Here is a 13,877-nt window from a genome sequence, read left to right on the forward strand (position 1 = left end):
AGATCTCCGCGTGCGCCTTGGCTACCAACTCCAGCGGAGGAGTCCCGGCCAGCGCCGTCGCCGTTGCGTGAGAGACCGTCCTATATGCCTTGATGGCTCTCCCCGCTATACCCCTCTGTGCCCCGCGGAGGGCGCTCAGGATCTTACGCCTCCTACCCGCCTCCTCCGCCCAAACGGGGGCCCCGTATAGGGCGATCGAGGCTACCACGTTGGCGTAGAGCCCACGCGCAGCGCGGCCCGGTCCACCCACGTTCGGCAGGAGCCGGCTAAGGGATGCCGTCGTCCGGGCCGTTTTGGCAGCCATCCCCGCAAAGTGGTCCTCGAAGGACATCTATCGCGCCTATCGAGGAGGAGCCCGCGGTACCTCATATTCTGGCTGAGTCGGACGTCCGCATCGGAGACCCGGACGGTGATGTTGACGGCCTGTCGTCCTCCCCGGTGAAACCCGACCGCCTCCATCTTTTCTGGCGCAATCGTTAACCCGAGGCAATGTTCGGCAGGAGCCGGCTGAGGGATGCTGTCGCCCGGGCCGTTTTGGCGGCCATCCCCGCAAAGTGGTCCTCGAAGGACAGGCGCCTGTCGAGGAGGAGCCCGAGGTACCTCATATTCTGGCTGAGTCGGACGTCCGCACCGGAGACTCGGACGGTGATGTTGCCGGCCTGTCGTCCTCCCCTGTGAAACCCGACCGCCTCCGTCTTTTCTGGCGCAATCGTTAACCCGAGGCCTTCAATGACCTCCACCACGCTGTGGAGTGCCTCGTTGCTCTTGAGGCGCGCCTCTTCCCAGTCCTCCCCGGCCGCAAAGACGATGGTGTCGTCCGCGTAGCACACGACGATGCAGCCGGGGGGCAGGTCCGCCTCCGTCAGGACCCCATTAAACCCCAGGTCCCACAGAAGTGGGCCCAGAATGGAGCCCTGCGGGACTCCGCACTCCATGAAGCGCTTCGCTCTCGTCCCGTCCGCTACCCTGTAGTGACTTCAATGACCTCCACCACGCTGTGGAGTGCCTCGTTGCTCTTGAGGCGCGCCTCTTCCCAGTCCTCCCCGGCCGCAAGGACGATGGTGTCGTCCGCGTAGCACACGACGATGTAACCGGGGGGCAGGTCCGCCTCCGTCAGGACCCCATTAAACCCCAGGATGGAGCCCTGCGGAACTCCGCGCTCCACGAAGCGCTCCGCTCTCGTCCCGTCCGCTACCCTGTAGTGGAAGCGGCGCTCCTCCAGATATGGCCGCAGTACCCTGCGCAGGTAGAGCGGAACTCTGTGGCGCACCAAGGCGCGGCCTATCGCGCTCCAGGGGAGGGAGTTAAAGGCGTTCTTTAAGGCGGCGCTCCTCCAGATATGACCGCAATACCCTGCGCAGGTAGAGCGGAACCCTGTGGCGCACCAAGGCGCGGTCTATCGCGCTCCAGGGGAAGGAGTTGAAGGCGTTCTTTATGTCTAGCGAGACACCCACCACCACCTCCCCCTCCCCCCAGGCCTCCTCGATGAAGCCCGTAATGGAGCCCTGCGGAACTCCGCGCTCCACGAAGCGCTCCGCTCTCGTCCCGTCCGCTACCCTGTAGTGGAAGCGGCGCTCCTCCAGATATGGCCGCAGTACCCTGCGCAGGTAGAGCGGAACTCTGTGGCGCACCAAGGCGCGGCCTATCGCGCTCCAGGGGAGGGAGTTAAAGGCGTTCTTTATGTCTAGCGAGACACCCACCACCACCTCCCCCTCCCCCCAAGCCCCCTCAATGAAGCCCGTGACGCACAGAATGACGTCCACGGTGCTCCTCCTGCGTCGGAACCCGAACTGCCGGGCGTGCAGGTTGTTCGCGACGCTTCCTTCCCGGTGCGCCGTGACGCGGCCCAGGATAATCTGCTCGAGGAGCTTGGCCTCCTCCTCGATAAGACATATGGGGCTATACCGGAGGCCTGGTCGGCCGGCTTACCCGGTTTTCTGAGTAGAACCAGTTTGGCTCCGCGCCACGCTCGCGGGAACTGGCCACGCCTGAGGCACTCCGTGAACAGTGAGCGTATTCTGTCCCCGAGGACGCCGGTGGCGGTGGCGACTCCCCATGCTCGCGCGGGCACGCCACTCTCGCCGCAAGCGGCATTTCTCTCCAGCATTCGTTTGCGTGCCGAGAGAATCTCCTCTTCTGTGACCGCTTGGCTCTCCTTCCAGGCGGTAGGGCCCGTCGGCTCCGTGGATGGGACCACCCAGTGATCTTCGTCCTCCGCTGGGGGGAACAGCCCTCCTAGTACCCCCTCCAGTACCGGGGCCTCGAGGGACTCCGTATATGGGGGCGCCCAGTGTCGGAGTTTGTTCCTGACCAGAAGATAGGGCCTTTCCCAGGGGTTGTCATCCAGGGTCTCGACAAATTCCTTCCAGGACCTCGACTTTGCCTCGGAAATAGCGATCCCGAGTGCTCGTCTCGCTCCCCTCAGCGCCTCGGCCCTGGAGCGCACCTCCTCGTCGTCGAGGTGCCGTCGTCGCTGCGCCCTCTTGACTGCTCTTCTAGCCGCGGAGACGTTGCGCCGCAGCACAGCCAGGTGCTCCGACCACCACGGCATCGCTCGCCTGGGTTGCGGCCGAGTCCGCGGCATGGTCGCGTCGCAGGCCCGCACCAGGATCTTCCCGGTTCTACGTACCTCCGTCTCCAAGTCCCACTCAGTCGGGTTCCGCCCGCACCATACCGCCGGCCATCAGCGACGCCCTTAGTATGTCCTCGTTCAGAGCCCCGATCCTCCAGTGGCGCTCCGAAGGACCGGTCCTCTTGCGCTCCTGCACTGACGTCTCGGAGAGCGAGGCGTGGATGTAATTATGGTCCGACATGGTGACCGTCGGGAGGACCATCCACGTTCGCACCCTCCCTGCCAATTCCGGAGTCCCGAACATGAGGTCCACGATTGATGAACCCTGTGGCCTCTCACAGGTGGGTTCCGCTCCCCTGTTGAGGCACACCAGCCCCAGTTCCACGGCCCAGTCGACCAGGATCCTCCCCCTGAGGTCCGTCTTCGGGGATCCCCATACGTCGGAGTGGGCGTTAAAATCGCCCCCCACTAATACGGGCCTTCCCTCGGCTCGCGTGACGCAATCCCCGATGGTCTCGAGGATCTCTTCGAATTTGTGCCTATGGGCGCTGGGGGAGATATAGACCCCCACGATCACGGATCTCCCCACTGACCGCCACATAGGCCTCGCCCTTATCATAGGGCGTACATGGAAAGGGGTTGGTGGTCCTCCTCCATGTGATTGCGACCGTACCGTTGTCGCTGACCGTCCAATTTGGGTGTTCGGAAGGGACCCAGTATGGCTCCGCGACGATGGCGAGCGCGTAGTCTCCCTCAGCCAGGGTCTGGGTCAAAAGATCCTGTGCCCTGGCTGCGTGATTCACGTTGGCTTGCAACAGCCTGTTATCCCTGTTTGTCGTGTTCGTCATTACGAGGTTCTGGGTTCGTGCCCATCTCGAAGAGCGGGTGGCAGTGGCGAGGCCGTGGGGACTTCGGTCTCCATCCCTTCCGAGCCTTGTATGCTTTGCCCATCTGCGTGTTGCGACGCGTCCACCTCCATTAGACTGGGTTTGTCTGCGTTCTCCTCTCCCTCTCGTCGGTGCTCTTCGTGCATGATTTCGACGAGCGGCTGCGCGCTTCGTCTTTTACGCGGGGTCCGAGGCGGGTTACAGGCTTTGCCGCCGAAGCGGTGGTTGGCCGGCACGCCCCTTTCCGCACATATCCCGCAGTGGGCCGCGTTGCTACAAGCGTTCGTATTGTGGCCCGCCTCGCTGCATCGGTAGCAGAGACCACGCCGATCAGTGTCGCTTCTGCACTCAGCGACGACGTGGCCCCTCTCCCAGCATCGGTGGCACTGCACGTCCTATCCGCGAGGAGCTCCACCCGAACATTCGTCCACCCGATCTTGATCCTTGGCGTCCCGGTTATTTTAAGACCTGTACCGACAACTATACCAACTGGCCCCAACAAATTTGTTGTATGTACACTTGTGCGGTGTACTGAGCCCAGACGAACATGCGACACTTACGAAAGATTGCATTATTCCACCAGCCGAACACACTAGTTGCACCAATACCCGAAATATGCAGTCGGTGCGTCCCAGTCGAAATCACTATGAATACAAAAACGAATTGCAAATTATGAAATACATGTTTTATTAACAGTACAATAAAATGTATTGGAGATTGTACGATTTAACTTGTTTTTAATATATTTTTACGGCAATTGTGTATGACAATTATATATGTGCACTAGTGCATCCCATCTGAAATCGCTATTCATTGTACAACGGTCTTTATATGTACCAGTACGCACCTGTGCATCCCAGCCGAAATCGCTATTAGTAACTTTTGCAGACATCCGGTGCGAATTACGGATTACGGGCTGTATGTGACGGCAGCCTAAGCGAATAGTTACAGTGACATCGGTGCAACCGGGCCTTAGGCCGGTATTCATAGTCGGTTCTTATTTTAAGACCGTCATAAGTAATGTCTTAAGTCGCTAATGGGGCCCTCTAATTGGTTCATGACAACTTAAGACTGTACTTAAGACGATTTTGAATATAAGGCGTCGTCTACAATATGCGAAATAAGTTTGATTTAAGAGGTAAGAGTGAGAAATAGTAAGATAACAACACCGATTCTAACCCAGGTCCTCTGAGGGGGATGAGGAGCAGGGGGGGCGGCGCGGAAGGGTCCGCGGAGAGGGGAGGGAGTGACGTCACTAGGCGAGGGGGGCTGACGTCACGGGGAGAGGGAGGGGGATGACGTCAAAGTGGGTGACGTCACAGGGTGCGGAAAATTAGTGCGGTCACCGCTATACTTACTATGTATATTTACCATGTATACTCACCATCTCTCTCGCTCTTATGCTGTATCTTCTTATGCAGCTATATTTTTCTTCTCGAACGCAAAGTTGTTTTATTTTATGTTTACTTTATTTTTTATTTTTTATTTTATTTTTTATTTTATTTATTTCATTTCATTAATTTTATTTTATATTTTTATAACTTTACATTTTATGTTTGTGCGTATCTATTATTTAGTAACAGCGCGATGTGCCCATACTGTCGCGCTCGGTGATGTGCGCGTAATATGATACGGCAAAGAAGAAAGAAAAGAAGAAAAAAATGTGAAGACGATAAAATGTGAAGGAGGTATGTTTACTTAAGCAATTATATTTACCATACTTACTGGTTTTTCCCTATGCAGCTTCTTATTCCTCTCTCTGAACGTTTTCCGCAACTACTCGCTCGCAAAGATTTTAAATCTATCGCACAGTAAAACTTATAATTATAAGAGCGCGATAACGCTGTCTCGCGATGTTGTCGAGTGTCGGCGCGTTATATGATACGCTGAGATAGGATGAAGGAAAGAAACAAATAGCGAACACCAAGTTATTCTATTTAAGGGGGAACACCACTGTGAAATTTTTAAAAAATCGAAAAAATTTTTTTTCTTTTAAATGATATGCTTTAGAGTCTTTAAAATAAGGTGCAATTGATCTTATATGTGAAAAAATTTTTTTTAAGTGGTTCTATAACTGATTTTTTGAAACAAGGCATGATGCGATCTAAGCGTTTCGGACAAAGGTGCAGCGGTTCAACATTTGTGCACTCTTAAAATACATGATACCGATCGCTGTTGAACAATGAGCTTCAGTATGTCATCCTAGAGAATGCTAGTTTTCGACCTAAAATATTGATATATACAATGTTGATAAATATTGATAAATGATAATGACGGTCAGTATAATCGTTGAAACGACACTCTCGACTCGAGACGCTGTCTCGATTTAGATGCCTGTTGTTATTGCTGCTTCAGTTTTTAAAGTCCTGTAGAATAAATTGTTGTTACCATGAGTGATAAAATATATAGAACAAAGAAAGGTATAAAAGAAAAAACTTGGTCTTCAAAAAGAAGTAAGATCTCAAATAGACGACCGCCTAATCGACATTATGGAAGGAGAATCTGAGAGCGTCTGTACAGCAACAAAGAAACTGAAGCTATCTAAAGAGGATCATGGCATTGAAGTGAACGAATCATTTAGATATCATTTGATAAATTTTGTTGCAGTTTTCTCTGCTGTTTCTGAAGTTTTAGTGTGTAAGCAATGCGGGAAGAACGTAACATTTACACAAGCAAGCAAGCGTGGTTTAGGCTTCAAACTTGTAATTAGTTGTGAAGATTGCGAAAAAGTTTATATAAATAGTTGTCCCTTAATTAATAACGCATACGAAGTTAATCGTCGAATAATATTTGCAATGCGTTTATTAGGAATTGGCTTAAATGGTATTATTAAATTCTTGCGTTTGTGGATCTTCCACGACCGATTTATCAATCATGTTATGATTCCATCGTTAATAATATTCTTATCGCAACGGAAGCTATTCGTATTATGAAATGTATCACAAAAGCAGGTGAAGATGAGAAGATAATGTCTATAAAAAAAGGACAAATGTGAATGGAATTACTGTGTCTGGCGATGGGTCGTGGAGAAAGCGGGGATTTTCGTCGCTCTATGGATTAGTTACGCTCATCGGGTGGTCTACTGGCAAAGTGGTCGATATTCTTGTTAAATCGAAATATTGTAAGGCTTGTGAATTTTGGGCAAAGAAGAAGGATGCTGCAGAATACAAAGAATGGGCTACATCGCATTTGGAGCAGTGTCAAGCGAATCATGAGGGGTCAGCTGGAAAGATGGAAGTAGATGCCGTTGTCGAGATGTTTTCACGTTCCGAAAATCTCCATAATGTTAAATATGTTCATTACATTGGTGATGGTGATAGTAAAACTTTCAAAGGAATTACAGATGCTGAACTTTATAAAGACGTTACAATTTGTAAAAAAGAGTGCATCGACCATGTGCAGAAACGTATGGGCACCCGCCTCTGAGATTTGAAAAAAAAAACACGAAAGTCTTGGTGGAAAAGGCAAACTAACGGGCAAATTAATCGACGAACTCGCTGTATATTATGGATTGGCAAAATCCATTTGTCGAAATCCAAATTCCATCGAAAAAATGCGAAATGACATTTGGGCAACTCTATCACAAAATTTCGACGGATGAAGCACGATAAGTGCCCGAGCGGTGTGGATTCGTGGTGCTCGTGGCAAAAAGCGAAAGCCTCGGACAGTTTACATGAATATCAGCATAAAAGGCCTCTTTCACAAGAAATTTTCAATATCTTGAAGCTAGTGTATGAAGATTTGAGCAGGGACGACTTACTCAATCGTTGCTTAGGAGGCTTTACGCAGAATAATAACGAAAGCTTCAATTCGATTGTGTGGTCGATCGCTCCAAAAACAGTTTCAGGCGGTAAAAGAATAGTCGATATTGTCGCAAATATTGCAACTTGTATTTTTAATGATGGACTATCAAGATTAATGGAAATTATGCAGATGTTACAAATAACTGTAGGTCATAACTATCATAATTTCTACGTCGAGGCTAATGCGCACCGCGTCAAGGCTGTCGAGCACTCGCTCACGGATGCCGCTAATGACGCTCGTAGAGCCTGCACATCCTCCAGAAAAGCAGAAGAGGAAGAAAATATTAATATGGAAGGACAGTTATATGGTCCAGGCATCGCAGAGTAAAAGTAAATTAAAAATTTCTGTAGTTAAATTTGAAATAATGTTACTCGAAAATTTAAACGCGTTTTTCTCGAAACCACGTTTCCAATTGGCTTACAGTATAACTTCAATAAATTTTATACGATCCACTCAAAATTTTTACAGCTGCTAAACTAAATTCTCTAGAGAAGTACACATGATTTTTTCGATCGGTTAAAAACTTTTTTGGTTACAAGTACTTTTTTATTGAATTTTTTGAGTGAAAAGAAACTTTATTATGAAATGTTTATCATTTCTATAAAAATAAATATTTTAACATATACGTGTGTACTTCTCTAGTAAATTTAATGTAATTGTATTATAAAAAAATTTTGCTTTTTGTCCTTAGTGAAAGTGTGTAGCTTCTTCTGGTGCAAGCCGTGGAGACCGATAAAAAAAGCAGTCTTAGGGCAGAGTTCCAGTACCGTCATCATGACGAAAAAATAAAAAAAACTTTTTTTCTAGTACCTTTAAATATGTACATTAAAAACCTTCAAACTGAATTTCTATTTACTTTATTATTTAACTATAAAAAATTCCCAAAGTTACCAAATAGTTCCGCCAAATACATCTTCTGTTTCCACATTTGGAACATTTGTTCCTCTCCGTAATACCGCCGCTCCATACGGACGAAGCGGCAGTACTCGTAGTTCACATAGCCTTCCACCCTTTCGCCCCGCCATCCTGAAAAAATGATTATTATTATTATTATTATGACAAATGTACAATTTATCAATAATCCATAGTTAACTTATCAACGGAATAATACGAACACCAAGTTCGTCTTTCAATTGTAATCTAACAATTGGCTCGTTATCCACCATAAGATGCTGAAAACATTAGAAGACATGTATAAAAACATATTAAAACATATTGAAATAATCTTACAACCAAAAACTTACCCCACGAATAGAGTACACATATTGTACCTTCAGAACGTCTCGCAGATTGCTCATGATAAAATATTTCGGCAGACTTACTAACTGATGAACTAACTGATGAATTGACTGAATGTCCGCGGAGGCTGTGCGAGAATTTATAGTAAAGATGTACGTGACAATATGATATCATTATTCACTCAAAGTGTCACGTGCAAAAGTGCAATGCCTCAGTTAAAGGTTTATACCTCAGTCAAAAAGTATACCTCAGCTAAAAAGTACACAAGAGGACGTCGCGTTCAACGAAGAGGTGACTTAGATCATCAACGCTTTATATCAGCAAAAGTACATTGCCACGTACGAAAGTATATGTCTCAGTTAAATTATATGAGAAAATTTCGAGGTCGACTTCTGCATTTTATCCATTGCAGAGTTTCATGAAATGCAATTAAATATAGGGGAAAGTGGAGGAACTGTGCGCAGCGGGTAATTGTGCGCATCCTGATTTGGTACTTTTCCAATGAATGAAGACATCAATGTGGTGAAATTTTTACGAAGGGGGTCGTCCTCTTAAGATATAACTACAAAAGATACGACGTAAATACGTTGCTAACCAGAGAAATACAAAAAAGTGAAATCACATCTTTTCTTGTTATTTTAGCATTCAGAAAATAAGGTGGTAAGTTCGTATTTTTAATTTGTTTGTTTAAATGTTTGTTGCATATGTTATTAAAATATGTTATTATGTGCGTCTTTTGAGTTGTTATTTATTAAGTTTGGTTAAAAAATGTTGAAGTAATCGTATTTCATATCGAGTTAGGTCGCGGCGGGCAACTGTGCGGCAAGCGTTTTGAAATGCGCACAATTACCCATCTTTCATATACTATCTATATGACTAGCACTAATTTTTTCGTTTTTTTTTGCATTATTATTTTATTTTACCATTTATTTTGCCAAAGTCTACGTGCATTATTATTATATTAGTTTTATATTTTTGCTTAATATATATAATATACGTATATATTTAAAATATATTTAATATATATTTATATTACAATATAATAAATATATTTTCTGATTTCTTTGTCAATATTCCATAATTCATTCATTTCCTACGACTTTTACCCCGAAAATATGAGATAAAAGCGCGATCGCGGACGCGGTCATCGGTCAGATTTTACAACGAACGACGTCGCGTTACTTTGTCCATCGACTTTATTAATAAAGTGTATATATCGCGACGCGGATACAATTAAGTGTTTTGTGATTTCAATTAAATGTGACATTGTGAAATCGAGTTATAATAAAGCTATATTTCTAATAAAAAGTACAGAAACAGTGCGTTTGTTATTGTGCTCCCAAGTCCTTGTGGATCCTCGAATCGTGCCGTGGTAGAACCAGCACAACAATATTGCAATATAATAAATATATTTTCTGATTTCTTCGTCAACATTCCATAATTCATTCATTTCCTACGACTTTTGCTTCGCGCACAATTACCCAACGCGCGAGAAATTTTTTCGCTTTTCCGTTTTTTCCTTTTTGCTAAATATAATCTTATTGAATGAAAATCTGCTCGATATGAGGATACGTAATGGTAGAAGAATGTTTATAATTTCTATTTCCATACTTATATTGTTTTGAACTTGGAAAATCATTCCAGCACAATAAATTTCCCTTAGGTGCGCATAATTCGTTCACTTTCCCCTACATATAGCAAACAGTTATTAAACCACTATTAAACAGATATCAAACCGCTATCAGTACACAGTCGAATCGCTATAAACAGCTATCGAACCGTTATTCAACCGATATTAAAGAGCTATAAACAGCTATAAACAGCTTTTAAATAGCTATCGAACTGCTATCAGTACATAGTCGAACCGTTATCGAACGGTTATCGAACTGTTAGCGAACCGCTATCCAACCGATACTGAATTGTTATCAGTACACAGTCGAACTGTTATCGAACGGCTATCAAATAGCTGTAAACCGCTATAAACAGCTGTCGAACTGCCATCGAACCGCTATCGGTACATTGTAAAACAGATATCAATCCGCAATAAACCGCAATCGAACTAATATAAACAGCTATCGGATACCTATCAGTTCATTTTCAACAAGTATCTACTTATATCAGTCATATTACTACTATGGGTGATACGGGTAACAGAAATAAAACCTATCAATGTGATATATTTATTATTAAAAAAAAAAAAAAAAAAAAACAGCTTTACAATTCTTTCTGGCGTCGAGACCAGTTGAACATCTTAAATACATTTTGCAAAGAACAATTGTCAGCGTGTCCACATCGTATTACAGTCATCTAGATTACGTAGCGATTCCACATCTTCGTAATGCGCATCTAGAGTTTCAACGATTAAATTATCGCTGTCAAGTATATCAGCTAACCAATGCCGTTTTTCAAGCCCGTTTACTTGTAGGAGAGCTTCATCCTCTTCTATCACAGCCTCTTTAATTAAGTGTTTCGCCATGCTGTACGGGACTATCCCGTCGTCCTATTGCAATCCATGGTGATAAGCACTCAACCAGGAAGCGCAAGATTTGTCGGATCTTGTCAGAAAATTCCACGGCACAGGACATAAAAAAATATAGTAAGTGAGAATGGTTCCTCTTCTCAGCATCGCCACTTCCTTCACGATAAATTTTTTGCCGACAACGAATCCTTGCAGATCCACAAACATCGGTATGACCATGACGAACATTTATTCGAGACTGCGCTCATATTAGTGATAATCTTTCTTAAATTCTTGCTGATGTTGCAATTTACATGATCTTACGCACTACGTTGGACAACGGACAATATTCGATTACACGATCGTGTATGATGAGACAGTATGCGGTAGTATTGGCAGGCACATTCTCCTTGCAGTCAAATTCTATGCGTACATCCACGGTAGCGCTCTTGACGGATTCGTTTTGTCGCGAACAATCAATAACCGCGAAAGGCCTTTCTCGATAAACGAGAGCACGTTAAGAAGCGTTTCGAAGCAATCGATTCCGTAAAAATCTTTATGAAAACGCGTGTAATATCAAACAAAACGGCGTATCTCTTTTTGCCAAAATCCAGATTCAAATCATCTTACGGATAAAACTCTGAATTTAGATAAAGTTTCACGTTGCTCAAATTACAATCATCAAACAGGCTAGCATCTCGAGATATGATATTCTTTCGACCGGTCTGCAGAGCAAAGGTAACGTCGCTTCTTCTTAATCGCGGCTTCTCAAGCTGAGTTGCTGTTTTAATGGACCATGAATGTTTGGTAGTACTCTGTAACAGAGGATACTCGTACAGATCCCACGAGCGAAAACTCATGCTTAGATAACGACCGCTTTCCAATGCTCGCAACATCGACAATTCATTCATCTCGTTTAACGTGAGGCATCCGCCACTGCACTTTGAATAATTCAACCTCAGGCTCCGTCGCAGGATTTCCCACCAAGCAATTGTAGTCGTTGCGCGCTCGTATCAAAATCAATTCGTCGAGCGTTAACGACCACGCGTTTGTAACCTCCGCAAAAGCACAACAACATGTTGAGCGGTACCGCAAAAATTAAAGTATCCTTCTTCCATGTTGGATCTAGTGTTCCATCCAGCGTTCAGCGCAATCAAAGATTTGTCGTACGTCAGCGACACATAGTTCTTGATGGTACTGGTAACTCCAACATTTCTGTTGCGGTCAATCTCCACGACGTTCAGTTCGAATTTCATCAAACATGAACGCCACGCAATTATTTTCAAGCGTTGTTGGCGTATCATCATCTTTCTTCTTCAGCGTCAATCTTCCTTCGACGTAGAGAAAACTGTCCCACGGCAACGTGTATAAATCCTGCTGCTGTATGGGTATCCGTATCTCATCGCTGTGTGCAAACGTTGTGTTGGCATACAAATTGTACGTGTGAGTCTCGATCTTGACGATGCGGTCGTCAAAGATAGGCTCGCTGGCAATGTTTAAAATATCAGTCATTTCGTACGATGAATCCCAACGACTTTAAAAATGCTATACTGGAAGCAGTGAGTTTTTTTCTAGATGACGTTTCTCCGGTAATAGGCGTATCTCTCGTCCGTTTCAACTGTTCGTTCAACACAAGCATCTCACGTTAGTGCTGTCGTACATGCAGTCTAACGGTAATCTCCTCTCCACGAAAATCGAGCACTCGACCGTCTTGATCCACCACGCGAATCGTCAGATCTGTAATGCTCCGTACGACGATCGGAAGGTAAATGATCTGCGTCGGCCTTTCCGATATCTTATATCCTGGCGGCACGCTCGGTGAAAACTCATGTACCGTATGCATGCACCTGTCATTGCTGTACGCAGTCACGTTATACTCGATACGAATAATGTTTGCGCTGATGATGTTTATAGGCACGTCCGATTCGTGTCACTGCCGCGGCTCAAGCACGCGATTCGACGAAAATCTCAATAGCGATCCAATGTTGCGAGGTTTTGTAAAATCTATCCGATAGGCGCATTTAATCTCACTTCTCATTGTATTGTTGTTGGCGCGAATCCAGCGGGAACTCGCCGTCTTCATCCACCTTGCGCTTCGCGTCGTGAGAATGTAAAATTTCGCGTTTCAGATACCGCTCTATATCACACAGTTCGATCCTTCGGGAGTGACAATTTCGTTATCGTCAAAGTAAAACTTATTGTTTGTCGAATTTACATTCGCTAGAGTATGGTATGTTTCAAAGTCTGTCAGACCGAGCTCGTAATCGGCATCGTTAAAATCCACAGCTAGAAAGTAGCTCACAGCAAGGACACTACTTTTACCGGTCAGCGTAAATGTCAACGTGTTTAAACGAATACTGAGTTAAACGGTGCAATGTCGATCCTTAAATTGCTTGTCAACCGTTCGTAGAAACTGTAGACACAGCTGTCCACAATTACTCTGATTGTAGCGTTGATAATGCGTGCGATTGTACTCGATTATACTGTTTACCAGATATCGTTCGAGTTCTTTCGGCGGTCGAAGATTGCCGAAACTGTCGAAATATATAGCATGATTTCCCCTTTTCGTATATGCCACCCAATGCGTACCGGGTCCCTCAGCATTATCCAAATTTACGATACCGCTATCGTTTCGATGTACTCCTTCCACCGGTAATGTAGTACGCATAAAGATACCTCTAAAATATGGAATGCGCATACGGTTTGCAAGTTGCTGCAATTGCACGTTGGTAGTTATACCCTTTGGCAGTTTTAATGTTGACGTTTTTTTTTCTACGCGCGACACCTCGTCCGCGCTTGTAGGGAGCGAGATAAACGCCGCGACCTTCCATGACGCGATTATGACGTTGCAGTTCTTGCAGCTGATGCTGCGCCGCTTTGCTATCGTTTACGGCCTTGGCGACTCCCGCCGCTCCGC

The 13,877-nt window shown here is 45.6% G+C and overlaps 2 protein-coding genes across 2 annotated transcripts in view; one reads left to right on the forward strand and one right to left on the reverse strand.

Annotated features, from left to right (window-relative positions):
- LOC108726237 (uncharacterized) overlaps positions 1-304 on the reverse strand; it is a 778-nt gene extending 474 nt beyond the window's left edge. Inside the window, exon 1 of the mRNA XM_018453688.1 lies at positions 26-304. Within this exon, the coding sequence (XP_018309190.1) occupies positions 26-304 (279 nt within the window). The remainder of the gene's footprint in view (positions 1-25) is intronic.
- Positions 305-5,904: 5,600 nt separating this feature from the next.
- Positions 5,905-7,628, forward strand: LOC108726238 (uncharacterized). Its single transcript, XM_018453689.1, has one exon. It carries the CDS (start codon positions 7,057-7,059, stop codon positions 7,588-7,590), a length of 534 nt encoding a protein of 177 aa, XP_018309191.1. The 5' UTR covers positions 5,905-7,056; the 3' UTR covers positions 7,591-7,628.
- The last annotated feature ends 6,249 nt before the right edge of the window (positions 7,629-13,877 follow it).

The sequence above is a fragment of the Mycetomoellerius zeteki genome, unplaced genomic scaffold (assembly GCF_001594055.1).
Source record: "Mycetomoellerius zeteki isolate Tzet28-1 unplaced genomic scaffold, Tzet1.0 scaffold406, whole genome shotgun sequence".
NCBI classification, from domain to species: Eukaryota; Metazoa; Arthropoda; class Insecta; order Hymenoptera; family Formicidae; genus Mycetomoellerius; species Mycetomoellerius zeteki.

Coding starts and splice junctions, on each gene's coding strand:
- LOC108726238 (XM_018453689.1), top strand. CDS start 7,057: ATGAAGCACGATAAGTGCCCGAGCGGTGTGGATTCGTGGTGCTCGTGG.